The 22,662-nt window shown below is 41.3% G+C and overlaps 1 protein-coding gene across 4 annotated transcripts in view; it reads left to right on the top strand.

The window, feature by feature from the left end:
- The window catches only part of STOML3 (stomatin like 3), a 23,612-nt gene extending 950 nt beyond the window's left edge, over positions 1-22,662 (top strand). Inside the window, exons 1-8 of one of the 4 annotated variants that reach the window (XM_075199032.1) lie at positions 2,360-2,467; positions 9,242-9,305; positions 15,601-15,704; positions 16,007-16,079; positions 16,580-16,662; positions 18,741-18,944; positions 21,218-21,352; positions 22,299-22,662. In XM_075199032.1, coding sequence (XP_075055133.1) covers positions 2,411-2,467; positions 9,242-9,305; positions 15,601-15,704; positions 16,007-16,079; positions 16,580-16,662; positions 18,741-18,944; positions 21,218-21,352; positions 22,299-22,487 — 909 coding nt within the window. In that variant the 5' untranslated portion in view covers positions 2,360-2,410 and the 3' untranslated portion in view covers positions 22,488-22,662. Of the gene's footprint in view, positions 1-2,359; positions 2,468-2,829; positions 3,437-6,868; positions 6,899-9,241; positions 9,306-15,600; positions 15,705-16,006; positions 16,080-16,579; positions 16,663-18,740; positions 18,945-21,217; positions 21,353-22,298 lie in introns of those variants that run through there. The other 3 variants (XM_075199034.1, XM_075199035.1, XM_075199033.1) reach the window with 3 other exon arrangements.

The following is a 22,662-nucleotide window of genomic DNA, read 5'->3' as shown; positions in this document are numbered from 1 at the left end:
CCTATTAGCTGTCTAATATGTTTTCACAAATAAAGCTGTAACCACCACATATATATTGACCAGTCTAATAGCAAATATATATGTACTATATCAACTGGTTATAATAAGTGCGTGTGACAGGATGGACCGCCTATGCCACCCTGTCTGTTGTTGCTGGGAACCGGCTGGGCTTACTTTGCCATCGTTCCCTTTCGTTATCACAAATGCGCCCTCTTGCTGCAGTAGGAGGGGCTTACACAAGCTGCCACCACTGGACTTCTATACCGGCATCCAGAACCGGGTTTCTTCTGTGTAACTGACGCTGCTAGCATGTCTCGTTGCTGGTGTACCTGGGCTGGTAACGCCGGACCTCTTACTATGGATCAGGGTTGCTGTGAATGGATTCCCTCCCGGCCTATCACATTGACCAGGGCTGCTGGGTAGCAGGCAAAGCAGTGGTACTGGAAACGCTTGGGTCCAAACCTTAGAGACAGCCGGAGAACGGATTAGATTTAGGGTTTAATCTGTAGATCACAGGAATACAGCAATATTGAAGATGTTTCCAAGCAGGTCTTTGAAGCAAGATGTTTATTTGCTCTCACACACTGGTGGAAGATACCAGTGTGATCAGGTCAGATGAAAAATCAGAATACATTACATGCGCACACATCTCATCTTTTATACAGTTCCGAAATAGTCTATTTTTAGAATCAGGATGTACTCTATTTACACAAACATGGATTTACATGCATTGCAAAGCCACTAATATTTATACTTAGCTATGAAATTCTTAAAAACCTTGCTGTGATTTCCTGGATCTTATTTCAGAGGCAGGAGACTCACCAGCAAGTCAAAAGGTCTGACTGGCATGAATACTTCAGACAGTCGCCGAATACACATTTCCACAGAACAAAAAAAAACCCCCAAAACAAGCCACTTCCCCACATCACAATACACCAATGGCTTGGTAAACACAGGCTTATTGTAACAGATATATACATCAGAAATAGGCATCTCCTATAGGAAGTTTAAACAGAAAAACCAACTTTTCTACCCTGGTCTCAGATATCGATTTCCTATATCACAATATACACAATATCAAAAATAAGTGCCCTGCACTATTTGCTTTAAATAAATTTTTACCAAAAGTTATTTAATTGTGATCAAGTCACAGTGAGCATCAGAATAGAGCACCAATGCTCTGTCATAAGCTGACTTAGAAGTACAAAAACATTAATAGGAATATAGATATAATAAACTTTTTGTTTTAGGCTAATCTCTTGAAAGCCTCTTTTGACAATAATTCTGCTAAGGAAATTATTAGTGGTGGTCAAAATAGTGACAGGCTCTCCATCTAGCTTTGCCAGGATAAAGCTGCAGGGCATTCGCCTCGCAGTATTTGAATAGGGAGTCCATATATATGCTGTTCTAATAATTAACTTGCCTGCTAATATCACGGGGTTTCTGACAATCCTTAATTATATAAGAGGGGATTAGACCTGCATTTATAAGATCTGATCCAATATACTAACTGAATGCTGCCATTTATTGTCAGCTGTAAGTAGCTAGATAGAGAGCCTGTCACTATTATATGGAGCATAAGCAGAATCAGTTGAATCAGTATCTGTTTCTTTACAAATCCCCAATTATTGTCACTGCTTGACCACCACTAATAATTTCCTTTGTAGGACTATTGTCAAAAGAGGCCTTCAAGATATTAGCCTAAAAACAATAAGTTTATTATGCCTATTAATGTTTCTGTAGTTAGGAGATTGCTTCTAAGTCAGCTTATGACACAGAGCATTGGTGCTCTATTCTGATGCAGTTGATATAGTACATATATATTTGCAATATGTAGGTGGTGGTTACAGCTTTATTCGTGAGAACATATTAGACAGCTAATATCATCACTTTCACTAATTTGTTTTTAATATTTTGCTACTAGTACTACTCAGGATAACATTGGGAAGAACTTTTCTTTACTCATTTTAATTTAATCTAATAAAGAATATGTTTTAATAATATATACATATAAGCATGTAACACATAGTGCCCCAGTCACACATGCTCCTCTCCTCTTGCCTTTTTGAATTTAAACCCTCTTATGTTTTTTAAAAAAAAAAATCAATGTTTTGTTATGTTTAAAATTATTGAATGATGATTTTATATCTATCTATATGGAGATCCTTTGAATATAAGTGCAATATAATTGTAAGGGTATACTAGTAGTTTCCTAGAGCTTTTTGTGCCAAGATTCGATGACTATTTTATAAACCTTTGTCGGGTAAGGTTGTGATGTTGAATACTTTTGTGTCAAAAAAAGACAAAAGTATAATAGGAGTGATACCTTTATTGGCTAACCAAAATATTTTTTTTTATTTGCCAGCTTTCAGAGCACAGAGGCCCCTTCATCAGGCAAGTTTAGAAATGAATGATTGAGAAAAGGGCACAACATTTAAGAGATGTTACATCAAGCAATTTGTACAGGGTGGGAGAATACATCATTAAGATAAGCTATAGTAATGAAACAGAGGTTTTCGTTATGGATGGAAGAGTGAAAGTCCTAGGAGTTCAGAGATCTGGGGGTAAATGTATCAAACTGAGAGTTTTCCGGCGGGTTTAAAAAGTGGAGATGTTGCCTATAACAACCAATCAGATTCCAGCTATCATTTTGTATAATGTACTAAATAAATGATAGCTAGAATCTGATTGGTTTTTCAAACCCGCCAGAAAACTCTCAGCTTGATACATTTACCCCTTGGAGTTACTCTGCTGTGGGGTGTGAAGTTGTCCATGTAGTGGGTCATAAATCCAGGTGTTAGGTTGAGTCAATGACTAAAAATGTCCTTATCAGCTTGAATTCCCAGATTTTTCTCTCCCTGTCATTTTTTTAAAAAAACTTTCAGTATTAAGACTTTTAAATCTGTCATACAGTGTCCTGGTCCAGAGAAGTGTTTACCCATGGGGGTGTTCAGAGTAGGGTAAGGTTGGTAAGCTACCAATGGTACCAATTGCTTACACTTCTGACTTCAAGGAGCCTTGTTCAGCAAGGGTTCTAGGAGTCCTAGGAGTTCAGAGATCTGGAGTCACTCTGCTGTGGGATGTGAAGTGTGTCCATGTAGGGTTCCAGGAGGGCGAGAGTCTAAGCCCTAAACTATACCTTGGAGATAAGGGCCACCAACCAGGACACTGCCTCGCTGATACCCAGAATGCAACACTGTGTAAACATAAAAAGCGTTGCCTGGGAACCATAAAGAGACTTGGTTTGACAGGATGGACTGGGAATTACAGTTCCTGTTGAACTGTTTAGGAACAACCACTAGAGAACCAAACAAGAAGAGGACGTCTGCCAGATGCGTAATTCTCCACTGACCCGTGTCCTTGTGTGTGCTCACCGGAAGTGGGCTGATATTTGGGCTGGATCATTGCCTTGCAGGATCGCTTCAACAGACTGCTGGTACCTATGAACTGATACCCAGTGTGGTTTGTTAAGTATGGTATACTTTTATGAGGTTCGCCCATAGGGTATGAAGGTACTCTTTGTGTGGTTGTGGTTTAGATAAAATGTTAGAAGAGGTAAGGCAGTGTTTGTAAGGCGGTAGAGGGATTGTGAAAGGAATACAAACTGAATGAATGTGAGGTTGTCAAATTAGAGCGTGTTCTAGACTGCACAGGAAAAGGGGAGGGTAATAGAGAGCTGTGGATAAGTTTGGAGGGAGTGGCAGTATGAGGTGGATGGAACGTGGAGTGTTGAGTGAGATGTCCCCAGCAACTATGAGAAGGAGCAGGGTAGAAAGAGGATATGGGAGGATGATTTGTTGGTATGAATTTTGTTACTCCTTGTGGGTGATTGGGGAGGGTGATTACAGAAGAAACAAGAAGTTTTTTCAAAAGACGGTGCACTAGTACTCCCTTATGTTCTCAACTGAACATATTAGTTGGTAAAGAACGTCTTATTCTTATTAAAACTTATCTTTATTACATTCAATTAAAATAACTTATTGAAAATCAGCAAAATATAATGTAAGAATTATGTGTTAATGAACAAACAAAAATGTATATGTTTAAAATCACTGAATGCACTTAGGATTGTCTCCTATATTAATAAAGAATTTATGCTCGAGCTATTCAGGTGCAGTGGTTCATCAATGACTCAATTTTTTGAAAGTCATAATGCCCGTTTATGTAGTCAGCCACTCACTTCAAAATGGCCTGCCTCTTATCTACCTGGATTGTAGTCCTTCAACACTTCATTTTAACAATCATTGCTCTATTTTATATCCAGGAATTTTATGTGGCTTGTTCATATAAGATCTAGTATCCACTAAAATAGATTAGCGGTTAAGGTTGAAATGATCTGTAGAATGTAAGCATATGCAATATTATGTAGTCAATATCCTGTCTGCGGTCTTGCTCTTTACAAAATTAGTCCAGATTGGCAGCAGTGTGTAGCCATATCCATCGCTACATAAAACTTACTGCCTGCCTCCTAGATTTCCTATTTGCACTTAAAGCCTAATATAAGCTGTAAGAATGTGCAAACCGTATCTGTATATGAGGAGTGGATTGCTACCTGCCTTTTAATTGCTCAATACTTGCTTTGAGTTTAGTGGAGCTAGGATTCTCAATCTCAAGCAATCTCTTATATTATAATCTGAGACTAAAGGAGCATCCAGTGAAGACGCCGACACGTGTTTCGCTTAGGTGCGCTTTCTCAAAGGACTAATTTTGATGTAAAGAACAAGCCCCCAGAGAGCAGAGGTGAAAACGGGGCAGCCCCCATCGTGTCGGGGCCAGACCCCCTTCATGTCGTGGCCACTTGCCCTGTCCGGATGCCGCCTAGGCAAGTGTTAGGAGGTATGTTTTCATAAGGGGGCACGGTGGCAGAATGGACTTCTTATGCAACCCTGTCTGTGTTGCTGGGGACCGGCTGGGTTTGCCTTGCCACAGTTCCCTTTTTTTATCCCAATTGCGCCCCTCTAAACGCTGTAGGAGGGGCTCTTCTGCCACCACTCGGCTCCTTCACCGCTTTCTTCAGGGTAACTCTCGCTGCTAGTGTACCCGCTTGCTGGGCACCTGGGCTGGTACACCTGACCTCTTCCTTTTAGATCAGGGTTGTTGTGGATGGTTCCCCCTGGCCTCTCACTCTGGCCAGAGCTGCAGAGTAGCGGGCAGAGTGTAGTCAGGCTAATCAGTTACTCACATGAAAAGAATTAATAATCATGGGATCCTTTCCCCAGACAGTTGCAGAAACACATTTCTTCCAAAATCTCATAATAAATCAATATAGGACCAATATGAAAATAAATGCATTTACACTCCCGGCGCTTAACCTTTTCTTCGCTGCACGACAGCTACTGACCAGCCCTAGGGCGCCCATACATTAAATATATACATTTAAATTAATAATCATTCCCTTAATACTTTTTTACATCCCCTAACATTGGGGTTTAACCCATCTGGCACTGGATATTAACCCTTCTGTTGCTGGAACACATTTCAAGATGGACCTGGCCACAGGCACTATATATTTACTTTCTCCTGGGGCACTTTTATTTTTTTAAATTATTATTTATACTGTTCCCCTGGTACCGACCAGCCAGGGGTACTAAGTGGGGCCCCATGCTACTCAGGAGTTCTAGGTGCAGGGGACCATTCATTTTTCGAGACCCCACACCCCTAGCAGACTGCTGGGTATATTTACAAAACTGCGAGTTTTAAAAAGTGGAGATGTTGCCCATAGCAATCAATCGGACTCTAGCTGTCATTTTGTAGAATGTTCTAAATAAATGATAACTAGAATCTGATTGGTTGCTATAGGCAAGATCTTGACTTTTTTAAACCCGCTGTTTAGTAAATATTCCCCCGGCCTGATGCTAAGTAGCCTGCTAGACTTGGGAAGAATGAAATGGAAGGGGTTTTTATTTTATATACTTATTTATGTATTTGGTTATGATATTTTTTGGGTTTTCCTTTATGATTCTCACTTGGGAGGATAAAGAGAAGACTCTCCCCAGATAATACTTCACCAAATTATGTCAGACTTGCCAACTCTCCCGAAATATCCGGGAGACTCCCGCATTTTGCGAGAGTCTCCCGGGCTCCCGGGCGAGTGTGGCAATCCCCCGCATCTGGATAATTCTGCCCACTTCCTAGTGAAGTGGTCAGAATTAAGTCCCAAACGCCGCGATTCCCGGTGAATCGCGGCGTTTGGCCCCGCCCCCCGCTGTCAAATGACGCATTTTGCGTCATCACGTCATGGGGGCAGGTCCAAAATGACGCCACTTGGAGCCCCGCCCCCCCGTCACGCCCACCTCCTCTGCAGGCTCCCGGATTTCACCAACAGAAAGTTGGTAAGTATGAATTATGTATACCATTTATTGTTCTTCTGCACTCATTTTTACATTTTCCCTATAATATATTTTATGTTGACAAGCTGCAGAAAGTTTATTTTGCTGTTCGGTGACAATGCCATATATTCATGAAATGTGGAATGACAAGTTAGAGAGAGTTTGCATTTCAAAAACCTGTATTTCAAGTTTTAGTATGCAAGTGTATTTTGTAAGTATTTATTTTTAAATTGCAAAAAATAGATTAAGATTGATTTTTGTGAAAATAGAAATGTGATGTTGGTGAATAATATATCAACATAAAGTATATTGTAGTCATCAGATATAATCTTACTGCTATGCCTTTTGCTACTAAGCTGTGAGGTTAGTATACAATACTATGGTGACTCTGGTCTCTATAGAAATAAATTCCCTGACCTCAGTGGTGCTTTAAAACAAACCAGAGAACAAACGCTCTGATAACATCATACCGTAGAGGGGGAGTGTCTAGATCATGGAAAAAGAGTTGAAATGAGGAAATACAAACACACCTTCTAAACTCTCAAACTCCACACAAGAGGTGTCTGTAGGTAAGGAATTTAATTTATGCTATAATATGTATAGTAATGTACTGAAATCTAACTAATGAGAAACATATTTTTTTTTTTAATTCAGTAAAAAAAAAAATATGTTTAATTTTTTAAAACATATGTCTACCTGGGTGAGAGGGCAACCCATATATTGAAAAGACAAGCAGTGTAGCTTTATCTCAGCACAAGCCTGTGTAATGCTCTAAACCCCCCCCCCCCCCCCCTCCCCCCCCAAAAAAATACCCATGTGGAAATTACAAGTTCAAAGCGCTGTTTGTTACTTCACAGAGGTTTTTTGTACCACTGTCCTGCATATCAGTGACATATGTGCACATTGTCATTGGGAGTAGCCTGAAGATCTCAATATATGGCCACAAAGTATGTGAGGCATCGCAATTCCTAAAATATTTATTATGTATTTGTTCTACTGTGAGAAAAAACTGATTATCATGGAGAAAGCTGGACTTATAAACAAATTAGCAGTGACTCAGCTAGAGGGACATGGAGCCGAGTGCAAGTTTATGTAAAGGTGTAAAACATTTATGTATTCTGTAAACATCAGAAGCATTTCCGGTTAGATATTAGGTCCACATAGCGACCATATTATTGAGTATCATTATCATAATAAGGCTCATTTAGAGTTGGACTCAAGCCATTTATATATATATATATATATATAATATATATATATATATATATATATATATATATATATATATATATATATATATATATATATATATTTATTTTTTGCATAAAATACACGTTTTTGTATGGTGGCTGTGCACCAAAAAATGCATATTCATCCTTATCCTAGTTTTTGTGTCTACCTGCCGGAGAGGCAGAACGAGGTGGGACGGAGCATGAAGTGTAGGCAGAGTACACTAATGGCATGTTCATGTAAATGTGACCCATTTAGACGCGGATGTACATGCAGCGGTGCATCGCTTGCGGGTACTTGACCCCCAAAGCAAGGATCTGTGCTGATGACTATACACTCAGTGAACACTTTATTAGGTAACACCTTTTCAAGCACTGAGTAGAACAGCCTGAATTCTTTGTGGCATGGATTCCTTAAGGTGCTGGAAACATTCTTTAAGAGACTGCGGTCTATGTTGACTTGATATCATCACGCCGTTGCTGCAGATTTGTTGGCTGCACGTTTGTACTGTGAATCTCCCGTTCCACCACATCCCAAAGGTGATCGATTGGATTGGTGGATTGATTCGATTGGATTGAGATCTGGTCACTGTGGAGGCCACTGGAATACACTGAACTCATTGTCATGTTCGTAGCACTAGCTTCAGATGATGTGTCCTTTGTGATATGGCACATTATCCTACAGCCATTAGTAGACTGCGGCCGTAATGGAAGGCACATGATCAATAACAATACTCACGTAGGCTGTGGCATTTAAATTATGCTGAGTTGGTATTAAGGGGCATAATGTGCATCAAGATAACATTCCCTACTCCATTACACCACCACCAGCCTGCGCTGCTGACACAAGGCGGTATGCATCCATGGATTCATGTTGTTTATGCCAAATTCTGACCCTACCGTCTGCATGTCGCAGCAGAAATCAAGACTCGCCAGACCAGGCAAAATGTTTCCAATCTTCAATTGCCTGTTCCCACTGTAGATGAAGTTTCATGTTCTTAGCTGTCAGGAGTGTGGTTGTCTGCTGATGTAGCCCATCCATGTCAAGGTTCAAGGTGCTGTGCACTCAGAGATGTTGTTCTGGATTCCAGTGTTATATCTGACGTTTATTTGAGTTGCTGTCACCTTCCTGACAGCTTGAACAAGTTTGGCCATTCTCCTCTGACCTCTGACATTAATAAGGCGTTTTTCTCCCACAGAACTGCCGCTCATTGGTTGTTTTTGTTTTGTGCACAGTTCTCTCTAAACTCTAGAGCCTGTTGTGTGTGACAATCCCAGGAGATCAGCAGTTTCTGACATACTAAACCCCTCCCGCCCCCAACTTCTGGCAACAACAATGTTTGCACAGTCAAAGTTACTTAGATCACATTTCTTCCACATTCTGGTATTTGGTCTGAACAACAACTGAACCTCTTGACCACGTCTGTATGCGTTTATGCATAGAGTTGTTGCCACATGATTGGCTGATTAGATATCTGCATTTACATGCAAATGTACTTAGAAAACTGGCCACTTGGTGTAAATTGTGTGTAAGCTATTTCTCCATAGTATAAATTGGATGAATGAAACCACTTGAGAGAACCTGTAAGGGCACAGCTATAGAATGTATTTTTATGCTAAGTAGTTGTAAAATAATATAGCAATGACAGAGAATATAAATTGTAACAATGTCATCTACAACAGGAAAACATGGACGTGGATGTTCCAGCTACTTCTCGCAAGAGAGAATCACAAGACAAGTTGATCGGTAAGTGCTGAGTGGTTCGGTGGTAGTCAGTTTAACGGTACGGACTGCCCCGACACTAAAGAAACCAACATGAGGACTCCGATTCCATACTACAGTGTCCTGTAAAAAAAAATACTTACCAGGATGCAGATGACTTGATGGGACGACTCGCTCTACAAAATAACGTAATCAGAAACCGTGACTTGTGTTAAAGCGGCGATGGACGGATCCGACTGTCATTAATGTCATGTAAGTATTATTTTAGGGGTTAGGGGTATTAGAGTTAGGGTTAGAATTAGAGTTAACCCTAAACCTAACCTTAACTCCTAACCCCAATACCCCTAACCCCTAAAATAATACTTGCATGGCATTAATGACAGGCAGGTCCGTCCATTGACGCTTTAACACAAGTCTTAGTTTCTGGCTATGACATTTTGTAGAGTCGGCAGCAGAGCGAGTCGTCCCATCAACTCATCTGCATCCTGGTACTTAGTTTTTTTACAGGTCGATGTAATATGGAATCGGAGTCCTCATGTCGGTTTCTTCAGTGTCTGTGTAGTCAGTACCCTTAATAGGTACTACACCCGACCTCACCTCCTATCTGGTCACCACCTCTCACTCCCACATTCAAGATTTCTTCCATGCTGCCCCCCTCCTCTGGAACAATCTACCCTGTTCTATCAGGCTCTCCCCCTCACCTGCCTCACTTCAAACACTCCCTCAAAACCCATCAGATTAGCCTATCCTTCCTCCATCTAAGCCTCCTCTCCTCTAACCCTCTTCACTATCCTTCTACACTTACCTTACTTACTTCTTCCTCTCTCCTTCCTACTCGCATTCATCTCTTCCCCTAAAGTTCTCGCCCCATCACCCTATCTTCCCTCTCTGTGTCTCTGGTCAGTCTCCCCCTCCCCCTTAGCTTGTAAGCTCCCTTGAGCAAGGCCCTCCATCCTCAAGTCCTCTTCCTCCTGTTTACCTCTGCCAGGGCCGTAACGAGGGTGGTGCGGGCGGTGCCGTCGATCCCAGGACGCAAGGCCAAGGGGGCGCAGCAGCCGCCCGCTACTTGCCTCCATACCTTCAGCCCTTAAGTTCCGCTTAAGGGCTGAAGAGAGAGAGATTAACATTTAGAAAGCAACTTGCATTCCAAATGCCGAACTTCCTGTCAGTGGAACGCACATGTGAAACTTAAGGGCAGAAGCACCAATATCTCTCTCTCTCTCTCTCTCTCTCTCTCTCTCTCTCTCTCTCTCTCTCTCTCTCTCTCCCCCTTCCCCTTCCTTCCTTCCTTCCTTCTCTCTCTCCCTCCCTTTCTTCTCTCTCTCCCTCCCTTTCTACTCTCTCTCCCTCCCTACCTTCTCTCTCTCCCTCCCTTTCTTCTCTCTCTCCCTCCCTTTCTTCTCTCTCTCCCTCCCTTTCTTCTCTCTCTCCCTCCCTTTCTACTCTCTCTCCCTCCCTTCCTTCTCTCTCTCCCTCCCTTCCTTCTCTCTCTCTCTTTTTTTTTTTTCCTTTTCTCCCCCCCCCCCCTAAGCAAACCAAAGCCCTATTACAATCTGTCATGGTATGGGAGCTATATATGTATATTTGCCTATACTACACGTCACTTTCTTATTTTACATCAGTTTATATTTGAAGCTTAATGACCTTCTAAATCAGCTTTTAAACCCACGCAAACACTTTGAAATAATTTTTTATCTTCACCACCTACAACAGTGGCCCTCTTTGGAGAAATACATTATGTAACTAATATCCAAAACTACTGTAACTATTATTACTTGTCCTTGTGTCTCTCTCTCTCTCTCTCTCTCCCCCCTCCTCCAGTACAATATATGTAAAATAAATATATACTTTGTCCTCTACATAAAACAACTAAACTTTTGAATTTCTTCCGCAGCCCTGTACAGAGAACTCATTTACATCACTCCCTGCCCCATTGGGGCTTACAGTCTAAATTCCTTAACACACACACACACAGACAGACACGTCCTTATTTGAGTATTAAGTGCATGAAATATTAGAATACCTCTCGCTATATATTTTTTACATACTTTAAATAGTCATAAGGGCAGAGAGCCGGTTGTTCATTTATTTCAATCCTGCTACTGTATGTATATATGTGTGTGTATATATATATATAATGTATATGAAAACAGGGGTCCAAGAGTCATGGCACTTACATTGTATAAACAAAAACAGACATAGATCCTCTGCACTCACCATGTACAGACTGGGGTGCAAGAGGGGGTTGCCCACATTGTATAGACAAGAAAACAGGGATACTCTGCACTCTCCAAACACATAATTAATGCTGTACCAAGTACTGTTCTATATTAAAAACAGGGAATTTTAGTTACACATATTGCAATATATGTTAAGCTGACCAACTCACGCCAAAGTCTTCCCATTCTGGTCAGTCCCAACATGATCAAATGCTATGCTATTTTATCTGGGCTTAAGACTTACTTGCACACAGCTTTTAAAGGCAAGTCTTTCCCTAGCACTAGCAGCCATGGGAGACCTGGGACTCACCTGACACAAGTTGGAATTAATTAATGTAAAGAATGGGGTGCAAGAGTCATGGGACTTACATTGTATAAACAAAAACAGACATAGATCCTCTGCACTCACCATTTACAGACTGGGGTGCAAGAGGGGGTTGCCCACATTGTATAGACAAGAGTCAGGCTTACTCCCTCCCCTCCCACTCCCTCTGTGCATTGGTCGTCTCTCTTACCTCTTTGCCTTTGCACCTGCTCTCTGCTGAGTTTGTAATGTTTGTACTTATTGCACTTTGTAATGGCTGTATGCCGTGTACAGTTATCCTGTACTGTCGTCCCATGCTCTATGTACGGCACTGCAAACCCTTTGTGGTGCCTCATAAATAAACTATAATAATAATAATATTATTTGTCACCTTGCATTCAGAATTTCTTGGAAATGTTGTAACTGTTGAATAATGAAGTGTATTTATATGCCTACACTGCTGCAGATATGCCAGCTATTCTTATGAATATATGAAACAAATGGTTATGTACAATGGACATTTCAAAACTAGTGTGAAGGTTATATTATTATTTTTTTGCAGAGCCCTTTGAGTTAACATTCTCTTATTTATCACCTAAGTTACCCAACAGAATGGAAACAGAGCTTTACATTTATTCATAAACCTAGCAGACATGCTTTCAGAAATATGCGGATATAAATAAAATGCCTTATTAAGATATTTGTACTCATTGCTTTAACTTCTCTCTGTGTATCACTGTCTTTAACAAATGAAACGTTCTGACATTTACTGTGAGTATATACTGCCATCTAGTGCTAGCATTGCTTAATACTGCTAGTTGCGCAATATGCTATATCTATTGTTAACTTTTTACAAATGAGCCTGTGCTATTAAATATTTTCTAAGCATGTTCATCGAAATTGAGAAATGTTAAAACACAAAAGTGAAGTGTATAATATTTAGAACTTGTGTAAAGAAAAACAAGCAACGTTTTCAAATCCGCACCAGATGCTGGTAAAGAGGACTTGATGCAATAAGCCAATAGGAACCTCCCTTATGGAGAAAAAAATGGTTTTGCCTAGTCTGAATTATTGTAACATGGTGGAGCTATCGGCAAGACTGTGGTAAGACTAATACAGTGTCTGTGCCTATGAACGTGTATCCCTATCAACCGCACCAATTGTTATTCCTAATGTATAAAGTGTGCGCCACATCTCTTAGATGGTAAGGCCATTTACCTTCTGTTTCATGCAATTGTGTGTCATTTGTATTGTGATCACCTCAATGTACAGCACTGCGTAATATGTTGGTTCTTTATAGATAAAAACGGTAAAAAAAAAAGTAATAATAAAAATGGTTTGGGCAGCACGGTGGCTTAGTGGTTAGCACTTCTGCCTCACAGCGCTGGGGTCATGAGTTCAGTTCCCGAACATAGCCTTTTCTGTGTGGAGTTTGTATGTTCTCCCTGTGTTTGCGTGGGTTTCCTACGGGTGCTCCAGTTTCCTCCCACACTCCAAAAACATACTGGTAGGTTAATTGGCCGCTATTAAATTGCCCTTAGTCTCTCTCGATCTGTGTGTGTGTGTATGTTAGGGGATTTAGATTGTAAGCTCCAATGCGGCAGGGACTGATGTGAATGAGTTCTCTGTACAGCGCTGCGGAATTAGTGGTGCTATGTAAATAAATGATGATGATGATGATTTGGACTTTCCAACCCTTGAAGAATGAGGCCTCTTAGGCGCGGGGTTTTCAGGCCCACCTTCACCACACGGCTTGGATGGGCCCCTTTGTTCCTGAAGTCGGCCTGCTCCCCTGGGTGGAGGGGAGGTGCACATGTATCTTCAGCTTTTCCCAAAAGGTGGGAGCCTCCGAACTTGGGGGGCTGGTTACCTAAAAGGGTCTTACAGGGCAGTAAGCAAAATACTGGAAGCTGATACTGATAACTGTTTGGCTTGCAAGAAAGAGAAGTTTTCAATATATAAGGTTAGAAGGAGATGGGCTAAAATAAACTGAAAAGCCCTCCACTATATATTACAGCCTCTGTACAATAGTAAGCATTTATATATCTCTTCCATAAGATAGAATCACCTCACAAAGCCAAAACATTTGGGATTTAAGTTTTGCTTGTGGGATTAGCTGTCAAATCTTTTCTTTGTATCTTGTAGACCAACTATGCATCCTGAGCAACTGATTATTAGCACAGATATAGCAAATTATGCAGAGCTAACTATCCAACTCTCATGCAGTGTTTTCAAGCTTATAAACTGTAATCAGCGCAAGATATGGAACAATGGCTTCTACGTATGTGTAATTGTAATCTCAGGTGCTGAATTATGAGAGGTACTTTGGGTATAAGGTCTTATTATACAAAGCTATTTCAATACCTGTGCTTGATTGTATTAAACATATAAGATATGTCTGAAATATTGTCAATAACACTTAATTTGTGTATGTATATATATATATCACATTTATTCTTAGTACCATAAACATGCGATGTAAATGTGCGCACAGCTTACATCTGTATTTAGAGTTGAGCGAGGAAAGGCTCCTCAGGGGTGTTAACCTGTAAGTTCAGTACAATGAGGGGGACTTAGAGGCACAAACCAACCATGCTTCTTACAGATGTGACCGATTTTGACTCCGACATAGCCTTAACATTCACCTTTTAGGAGTGGGTGTTATAGAGCTGATGCAGATCTCCGCGTTGTTGATGATGGTGATCACATCTTAGCGATGGCTGCAACTAGATTCTAAATTGGAAGATCATCATCATTTATTTATAGAACACCAGCAAATTCCGCAGCGCTTTACAATTGGGATGCACATATTTTAAGATACGTGCAACTGAAAATACAGCCATAGAACCATAAGTGTGTGGATGCATTTTTTGTATTCATCATCATAATAATTTATATAGCGCCAACAAATTCCGTAGCAATTTGCAATATTCACACAAATGGTGCAATTTGTGTACAAGTCTAAATGACCTGAGGCCACTATATCCTTCCAAATTCACTGCCCAGTCAGGACTTTCATACAGCAGAGACACCATTACATCCACAGCATCATAATTATCTTCCAGAATAAGTCATTATTTTGTTTGGAAGACTCCGAGCATTTGTTCCAATATTTGATTTTCTTTACTGCCACTTTAATTCTATGCATCCCCTACCACCCACTCCTCCCCATTCCCTGTCTACACTATATGTCTCACTCCTTCTATGCTCACCCCTCCAGCCACCATTCCCTAGATTAAAATATCCTCCACCTTTTAACCATCTCCTTCTCAACAGCTGCACCCCTTCCCCTCCACTATGAGGTGCAGCTTGTTCCTATTGTATAATCTGTAGCCAAGAGAGAACACATCCCAGTTCTCACAAAAAAAAAACCTTTGTCCTACACCAGCTTCTTAGAAACTCATTAACCTCCCTAAACTATCCCTGCCAAATGTAGCATGTGGCACAGGTAGTATTCTAAATAAAACAACAATTGGAGGTCTGTGCTTTGAAAACTCTGAAATAATTTTTAAGGAATATTCATCAACCTCTAATGTTCTCATCGGTACTGAAATGCAACATGTGGATCTGGTTGGGAGGACCATTGGACAACATCCGAGAGATAGGAAACTGTTCAAATTCCTGGTGATCTCTTGAGAAAAACAGTCATAGGGTTGGAGAGGTAGCAATATATTTCTGATTTTTGGCTACATTTAATTTTCTTGTGGTGTATTTGGAAGCCACATAGGTGTATTTTAAGAGCCATAATCAGCGTTATCAGGAATAATGCAATATATTTCCATTATTATGCCTTCAGATGCTGGAGGAGGAGATATCGGCATTTGTGGCTGGGTCCTGCTGATCTTATCTGCTCTGTTTGCTGCTATCACGTTCCCCTTATCCATCTGGTTTTGTGTTAAGGTAATTGCACAGCAGACACATTATAAGCTCCTGACATATTAGGGGAAATTCAATTGCAGGCTGCGCTCAATCACCGGTACTACGGTAATAGATGCGCATTATTACCGGTACTACGGTAATTTTAATGCAGATTTTTGCTCGCGAATCACAGAGCTGCGAGGAAAAGTCAGCACTGAAATTATCGCAGCAACAGTAATAATGCGCATCTATTACCGTAGTATCGGTAATAGTACTTTAGAACAACGCTGGAAATTGATTTCCCCCAATAGACTAATTCACTATATTGTTTGAAAATTTTGTAGATTATTCAAGAATATGAACGCGCTGTTGTGTTCAGATTGGGCCGTATCATGTCAGGAAAAGCCAAAGGGCCGGGTAAGTTATGTTTTCATATGAAACAAAAAATAAATAAGGATGGAGGTTAATATTCATTTTAAGTTGGGTTTACTTGTCCTTTTATAATGTTTAGACTCCATCTTCGTTTTTTAAACCATCGGTTTATTTTTTATTGCACTAAAGTGATCCCGAATTTCTCTCTGGACAGTACCCATGTTGGTGACTGAAGTTCCAATTCCTTTATTATATTTTTTAAAATATATGTAATGTTTCATTGTAAATTACCTGAGTACAAATAATTAAGTAGTTCTAAATAACGTAGACAGTATTTTATAATAATTGAATTAGTTTATTTATATTGTCATATCCTACACCAACACTCTCAAAGCTTTCATTTTTATATTCAATGTGCTCCTGCCATTTGGTGCTCTGAGTTGAGTGGCAGGATCAGCCCGTGGGCTAATAGGGCTTTGTCGAAGAGAATATCCAGAATATATAACTAGTATGTCCTGTACTGATCCTCTTCTCTTTGTACACAGGGTTGATGTTCATTCTCCCCTGCACAGATACTTTTATTAAGGTGGATCTCAGAATTATATCATTTGCGATCCCACCACAAGAGGTAGGTATACTGTGCTGTGACTTGTGACCATAGGTTCTGTCGTTTGTCTCTTCTGGTAGAACCATTATTAACCTCTCTGCATTTCCTCAATATTTCACTCCTTCTGTTTCCTCTAACCCTCATTCTTTACCCAATTTTCCAGTATCCTTGCTGCACATTCTGATTTATATTTCTTCCTTCTCTTGTGTCGCCCAGTACTCAGGCCACAAGTTATGTTTTTTTAGGCCACTTTTCTTTCCATTACCCCCACTTTAGTAACAATCTCTCATCCCAAACGCTACAGCACCTTCCCAATTCAATCCCATTTCAGCCCATGTTAAATATAAAATGTCATTGTTCACGAGGTTCACAGTGCGCAAGCAGATAATGATTTGTTTGTATAGCACCTGATGCCAAATGCAATAATGTTGTAAATGCAAAAGTACTTGACAATATTCACAAATGCTTCTTCCATCTCACGTAGTTATTCAAACCAAGCGGACTTTAGTCTGCGCATACTCCCCTCGATTAGCCCGATCTCCACGGGTACAGCTGGATTCTAAAATATCAAATGAACAGGGGGCGTTTCCATGGTACGTTATCCGAGTGCATTAGACAAGTATTGCACGTACCAGAAGTAATTAAAAAGTCAGCATATCATAGTCACTTGTAGGTTTACTCTCGACATCTCTGCGGATCATCCAGTAAAGAGTAACCTCCCACACTGATCCTCATCCAATCCCTCTACGCGTTTCTTCTAAGGCTGACTTTTTAATTATTTCTGACATGTGCAATACTTGTCTTTTGAAATAAAATTGTATTTTGTATAATGCACCATGGAAGCGCCCCATGTTCATTTAACTTTTAATAAAATGTCATTAATAAAGTATTATTTTATAAATTAAAAACATTATTAGCGCTATTGATAACTCCTTTAGCGCCGCAGCCTGGGCCGTGGTCTATGTGGCTTTTCCACAAATCTGGGCCTGCCAGTAGTGCCATTAGTTCTTTTGTGGTTACCCATGTCATTCACATAACTCTTACACTGCTAAAGCCAGTAATCCATATCTTGCACTGATGAGATCTCACAAAACTGAAGCAGGTTGAGTAGGCTCTTGGTGCTATTTGGACTGTTTGTTACCAAGGGTCCTTTATAAAGCACAAAAAATGGTGATCCACACGTCATTTTATTTGTGCAAATACACATATTTATCCACCAAGTGCAGCTCACGTCTTTGGATCTTCCCCCATAAAAGTGAAATGCACCTTCACATTAAAAATGCACATTGTGGAAATGGAAACAGTAAAAATTACACATCCAACGTTATCACTAGCGAAATGTGGCTTAGCGTGGAGATTGGGACAGCTTAGGGGGGGTTGTATTAGTGTGAATAGTATCATTAGGGATAATGTAAGCATTAAAAAAAATAAATGGGTTTATAGAGAATGTCTAAAGATTGGAAGGCTGTGGAAAAGCCTGATTGAGCGTGGTAGGGAATTCCATAAGTGGGGAGCAGCCTGGCAGAAGTCTTATATACGCGAGAGGTGGTTATTAAAGACGAGACAAGGCGCTAGTCAAAGGTAGATCTAAGAGGGCTGGAGGGAGAGTATTTTGATATGAGATTTGAGATGTATGAAGGGGTGGTGTTGTTGAGGGCTTTGTAGGTAAGGGTGAGTAATATGAATTGCATTCTGGAGGACACAGGGAGCCAGTAAGATCAGTCTTGCAGCAGCCTTTAGGATGGATTGAAGTGTGGATATATGGGTGTCGTGTATGCCAGATAGCAGGAGTCAAGACAGGAGATGATGAGAGAATGGATAAGCGTTTTGGTAGCATGTTGAGTAAGAAAAGGGCGTATTCTGACAATATGAGGTGTATAGTGAAAAAGTAAAGGGCCAAGAACAGATCCTTGTGGAAGCCCAACAGATAGTGGGACTAGAGGGGAGGATGGGCCAGAGGTAGAAACACTAAAGGAGTGGTTCGATAGGTAGGAAGTGAACTAGGAAAGAACTGTATTTTTAGTTTCTTATGTCTTAAATAAAGGAATAAGACTTCAGAAAATATTGATATACTTTGCTTGGTTTTTATTGTATTGTAGATCCTTACTAAAGATTCTGTAACAACCACAGTAGATGGAGTTGTGTACTACAAGATTGACAGTGCAATTAAATCTGTGGCAAATGTGAGCAATGTACATTTAGCCACTGCCCAGCTAGCCCAAACAACTCTGAGGAACATCTTAGGAACACAGACTCTTTCCAGCATCTTGGCAAACCGCGAGGAGATTGCCCATAATATTCAGGTAAGGTTATTTTACTTGTATTGTATTGAACACGGGTAATAGTTAGGTTTGAGGGCTAATAGAGCTGCTACTGCTTCACAGCCCATTTATAAACTAGGCCTCCCTTATGGCAATCTTTGGGGTTTTAGTTTTCTTGTAAAGAAATGTAAGCCAAGATCTGTTGGTGAAGAAAAGAAATGATTACATTTTGTTTGGGAAAAATTAAAGTTTGGGGAAGCCTCCTCTTTCTCACCTGTCACCCAAGTAGCGATTAAGGGGTTCCATGGCACAAGTAGCGAAACTACCGCCAGATCAGTGAATATGACTGCTCTGGGACTAGGTGACACTGATACATCAGCCACGGTCTGAGAATGAGCTGGGTCAGTGTATGCACAATGCAGCCTTTTTTGGGGATTTCACTTGCAGACCTTAAATCCCAAAAGGGGCTTTGCAAGGTGCCCGCTGGGGGGGGGGGGGGGGGGGGTGTCCGAGCGCCCAAAATGCTGCAGTGGAAAAGGGCCCCTGTCCTCGTGTACAGGGTACTCGTTTTGCTGTAACGGAAAAGGGGGAAATACGGGAGGGACAGCTCCATGGGAACAGCCCTCGCCGCGGCTATACTCACGGACGCGAGTCTACGACGGTGACTCCCTCTATCCCTTCTGCTCTAGAGGTCCTCACTCGCCGGGGTCTTCCGTAAACCTTGTCTGACGGCCAACACCTGTAAAACACGGGAGACCAAGCCACACAGAACACTCCCTTCCCCAACACCCGAGATACTCACTCAATCCCGAGGGACTGCTACGGAACGCACCGTACGTTTAACCTCCGCGACTGGGGTTCTCCTACTCGCCCGTCCTCAGTCGTCCGGGTCCACTGGCACTCTGTCACTACACAGGCATCGGCTGTTGAGCCCGCCTGGTATTGGGACTCAGGACTTTAGGTGCCCTTCCGGACGGATGGAGGGGCTTTGTATGCCACTCACGGTACTTTACAATTTAACTACCAAGGGACCAAGTGTCCCATGCGCTAATCTGTCTTGCTAGACCTGGGCTGAACGCCCACTACCAACTGTAAGGACCTACTGCCCTATTGTCCCTCTATCCGCAAGGACTGAATGTCCTTGTTACACTACAGGGCAGCCGCCCTGCTACTATGGCAGGAGCCTATCGCTCCCTTCACTCAGAGGTCTGCGCCCTACTCCACTCCAAGGGCCTGGCACCCTGCTCCATTCCAAGGGCCTTGTGCCCTCCTAACACTCTAGGGCCTTGTGCCCTCCTAACACTCTAGGGCCTTGTGCCCTCCTAAAACTCTAGGGCCTTGGGCCCTCCTAAACCTATGGGGTCTTGTGCCTTGCTTTAACTGGCTATGGGGCCTTGTGCCCTGTGGTGGGGATGAGCTCCTTACCTACACTGTGGCCTAGACTGACTAAGGGCCTTGTGCCCTGTGGTGGGGCTGAGCCAGCGTGCCAGTGGCTTATAAAGCCTCCGCGTGCCGATGTCATTGGCTGCCGCCGCCGCGAGGCCTGATTGGCGCAAAAAATACAAACAGCTGGAGGCGAGCCAGGATTGGCTTGCCTGTTTGGCCACTGATTAGCCAGCAGTGGGAAGTGAGCCCTGATTGGCTCACATGCCCGCTGCCACTGGAACCTGTAGGGAGAGAGGAATACTCACCGCTGGAACAGTGAGTAGCTTCTTTCTTTGCCCTCTTCCCGGACACCTCATCCACGGGGGAACCTCTCCACAGGCTTCACTGTGCATTGGCCAGCACATGCACTAGCACGCAAGCTCAGAAGACAATTTGCTCTGTATTTATTCAAGGGGTTCCCAAAACAGAAATTGCTTTCCATGAGATTTTATTGTGCAGGACACAGAATTATCGATTCAGGGGCTAGAAATAATTTAGGACCCTCCAGCATAATATTAACACGTAAAGTAAGGCTTGCATTCAGTTAGACATTCGACAATCTTTTGAAGCAAGTCTGGCATTTGTCTAAATCCTAAAATATTAATTGGTGATTTGGTACTGATTATATACTCTGCTTTCATTGAGGCTGAGTATTTAGAATAGAATAATATGCAGTGGTCATGTCCTGTTGGAGAGCTGGCAATGTTTACAATCAATATAGCCCCAGAATACCTCTCTTCAGATAACTGGGGATTTGTACTTGCTAGTATATATATTGGATTAATTGAATTGATCTATAATTGTGTTTCTTATTGTGATGTTTAGTTTGGTATTTAATTTGAACACGAGTCATGTATAGTAATGCAAAGTGCTGCATTTATGTGTTATAGTCCATACTGGATCATGCCACTCACCAGTGGGGAGTGAATGTGGAACGTGTGGAGATGAGAGACGTGCGGCTTCCTGTACAGATGCAGAGAGCTATGGCCGCTGAGGCGGAAGCGTCACGAGAGGCCAGAGCTAAGGTGATTATCACATCTACCCTATGTAACCTGTCATCCTATGCAAGCTGTAAATAATACGTCAATAAAATATGTGTTGTGTTGAGACATTTTTTATGCCAACGACCTCATAAAACAAGTAAATGTGACTCTAAACAATGACTACCCAAGAAATGTTTTAACTTTGTCCCTTTCACCTTGTACCGATGGCACTTAGATACCTCTCACTTATGTTTGCATCTGGGCTCTGTACCTTTTTGTTTTAGCAGCTCTATCAATCTACATAAGTCTGCTCCAAGTTTAAAATTATAGTCACTTGTGATGATTTATAAATTGTTCTTAGATATAAATCTAATGTTTGTTTAGGTGCATGATGAGGGTCAGAACACCTATTGCAAATCATTCTTCAAAACTGGGAAGAAATGGACAAGCTGAATTGGGCAGGGTTAGAACAACCTATAGCCAATCAGAGCACAGCATTAGAGTATTTCAGTTAAACCAACTCTTGTTTGTCTATGTGCAGGCAAATCTGAAGTGGGAGGGTCTAGGCCAACATTTAGCCACTCTAGAGCTCTCCTGGGCCTCCGTTTTCCTTGTACTTTTTTTTTTGACTCCTGATATACACATTATTTGGTAACCAAGAAGGAAGTATTGGGTGTTTATAATGGCCTGAACAAAATTGAATAGCAGTCATAAGAATCTAACCATTTAAAACATAGCAGCGATGTGAAGCAAATGTGATATGGTCAGATTATGTTGTCAAATGCACCACATACATCTGTCATCTTTAAGTTATGAAAACACTTTTTTAGTTTTTTCTCGGGGACAAAAAAAGATTCTCCCCCCTTTAAAGATGCAAAGCACTTTTTTCCATGACTTTCTTGGTTGGTTTGTGCATAAATCTCTTGTACAATAGACTCTTCTGAAATAGTAATAACACGGAATAATGCTTGTGTGTTTGTCATTATAGATTATAGCGGCAGAAGGTGAGATGAATGCTTCTCGGGCCCTGAAAGAAGCATCAATGGTGATATGTGAATCGCCTGCTGCTCTACAGCTGCGCTACCTGCAAACCCTGAGCACAATCGCAGCAGAGAACAATTCCACCATTGTATTCCCGATCCCCATCGACCTACTGCAAGGCGTCATTAAAAAATGATCAGCTCTGAAGCTCTAAACCCAAGTGGATGTTATGTATGATTTTATTAAATACATTGTATATAATTTGTAAGTTTATGATAATATACTTCACTGTTGATTTAAAACACAGTTGTTCTTTTTCTCCAGAAAAATAGTGACTGTATATACAGTAATATATAAAGATATAAAAAATA

Source organism: Mixophyes fleayi, chromosome 2 (assembly GCF_038048845.1).
Source record: "Mixophyes fleayi isolate aMixFle1 chromosome 2, aMixFle1.hap1, whole genome shotgun sequence".
In the NCBI taxonomy this organism is placed as follows: domain Eukaryota; kingdom Metazoa; phylum Chordata; class Amphibia; order Anura; family Limnodynastidae; genus Mixophyes; species Mixophyes fleayi.
This window is presented reverse-complemented; position numbering and strand designations above follow the sequence as displayed.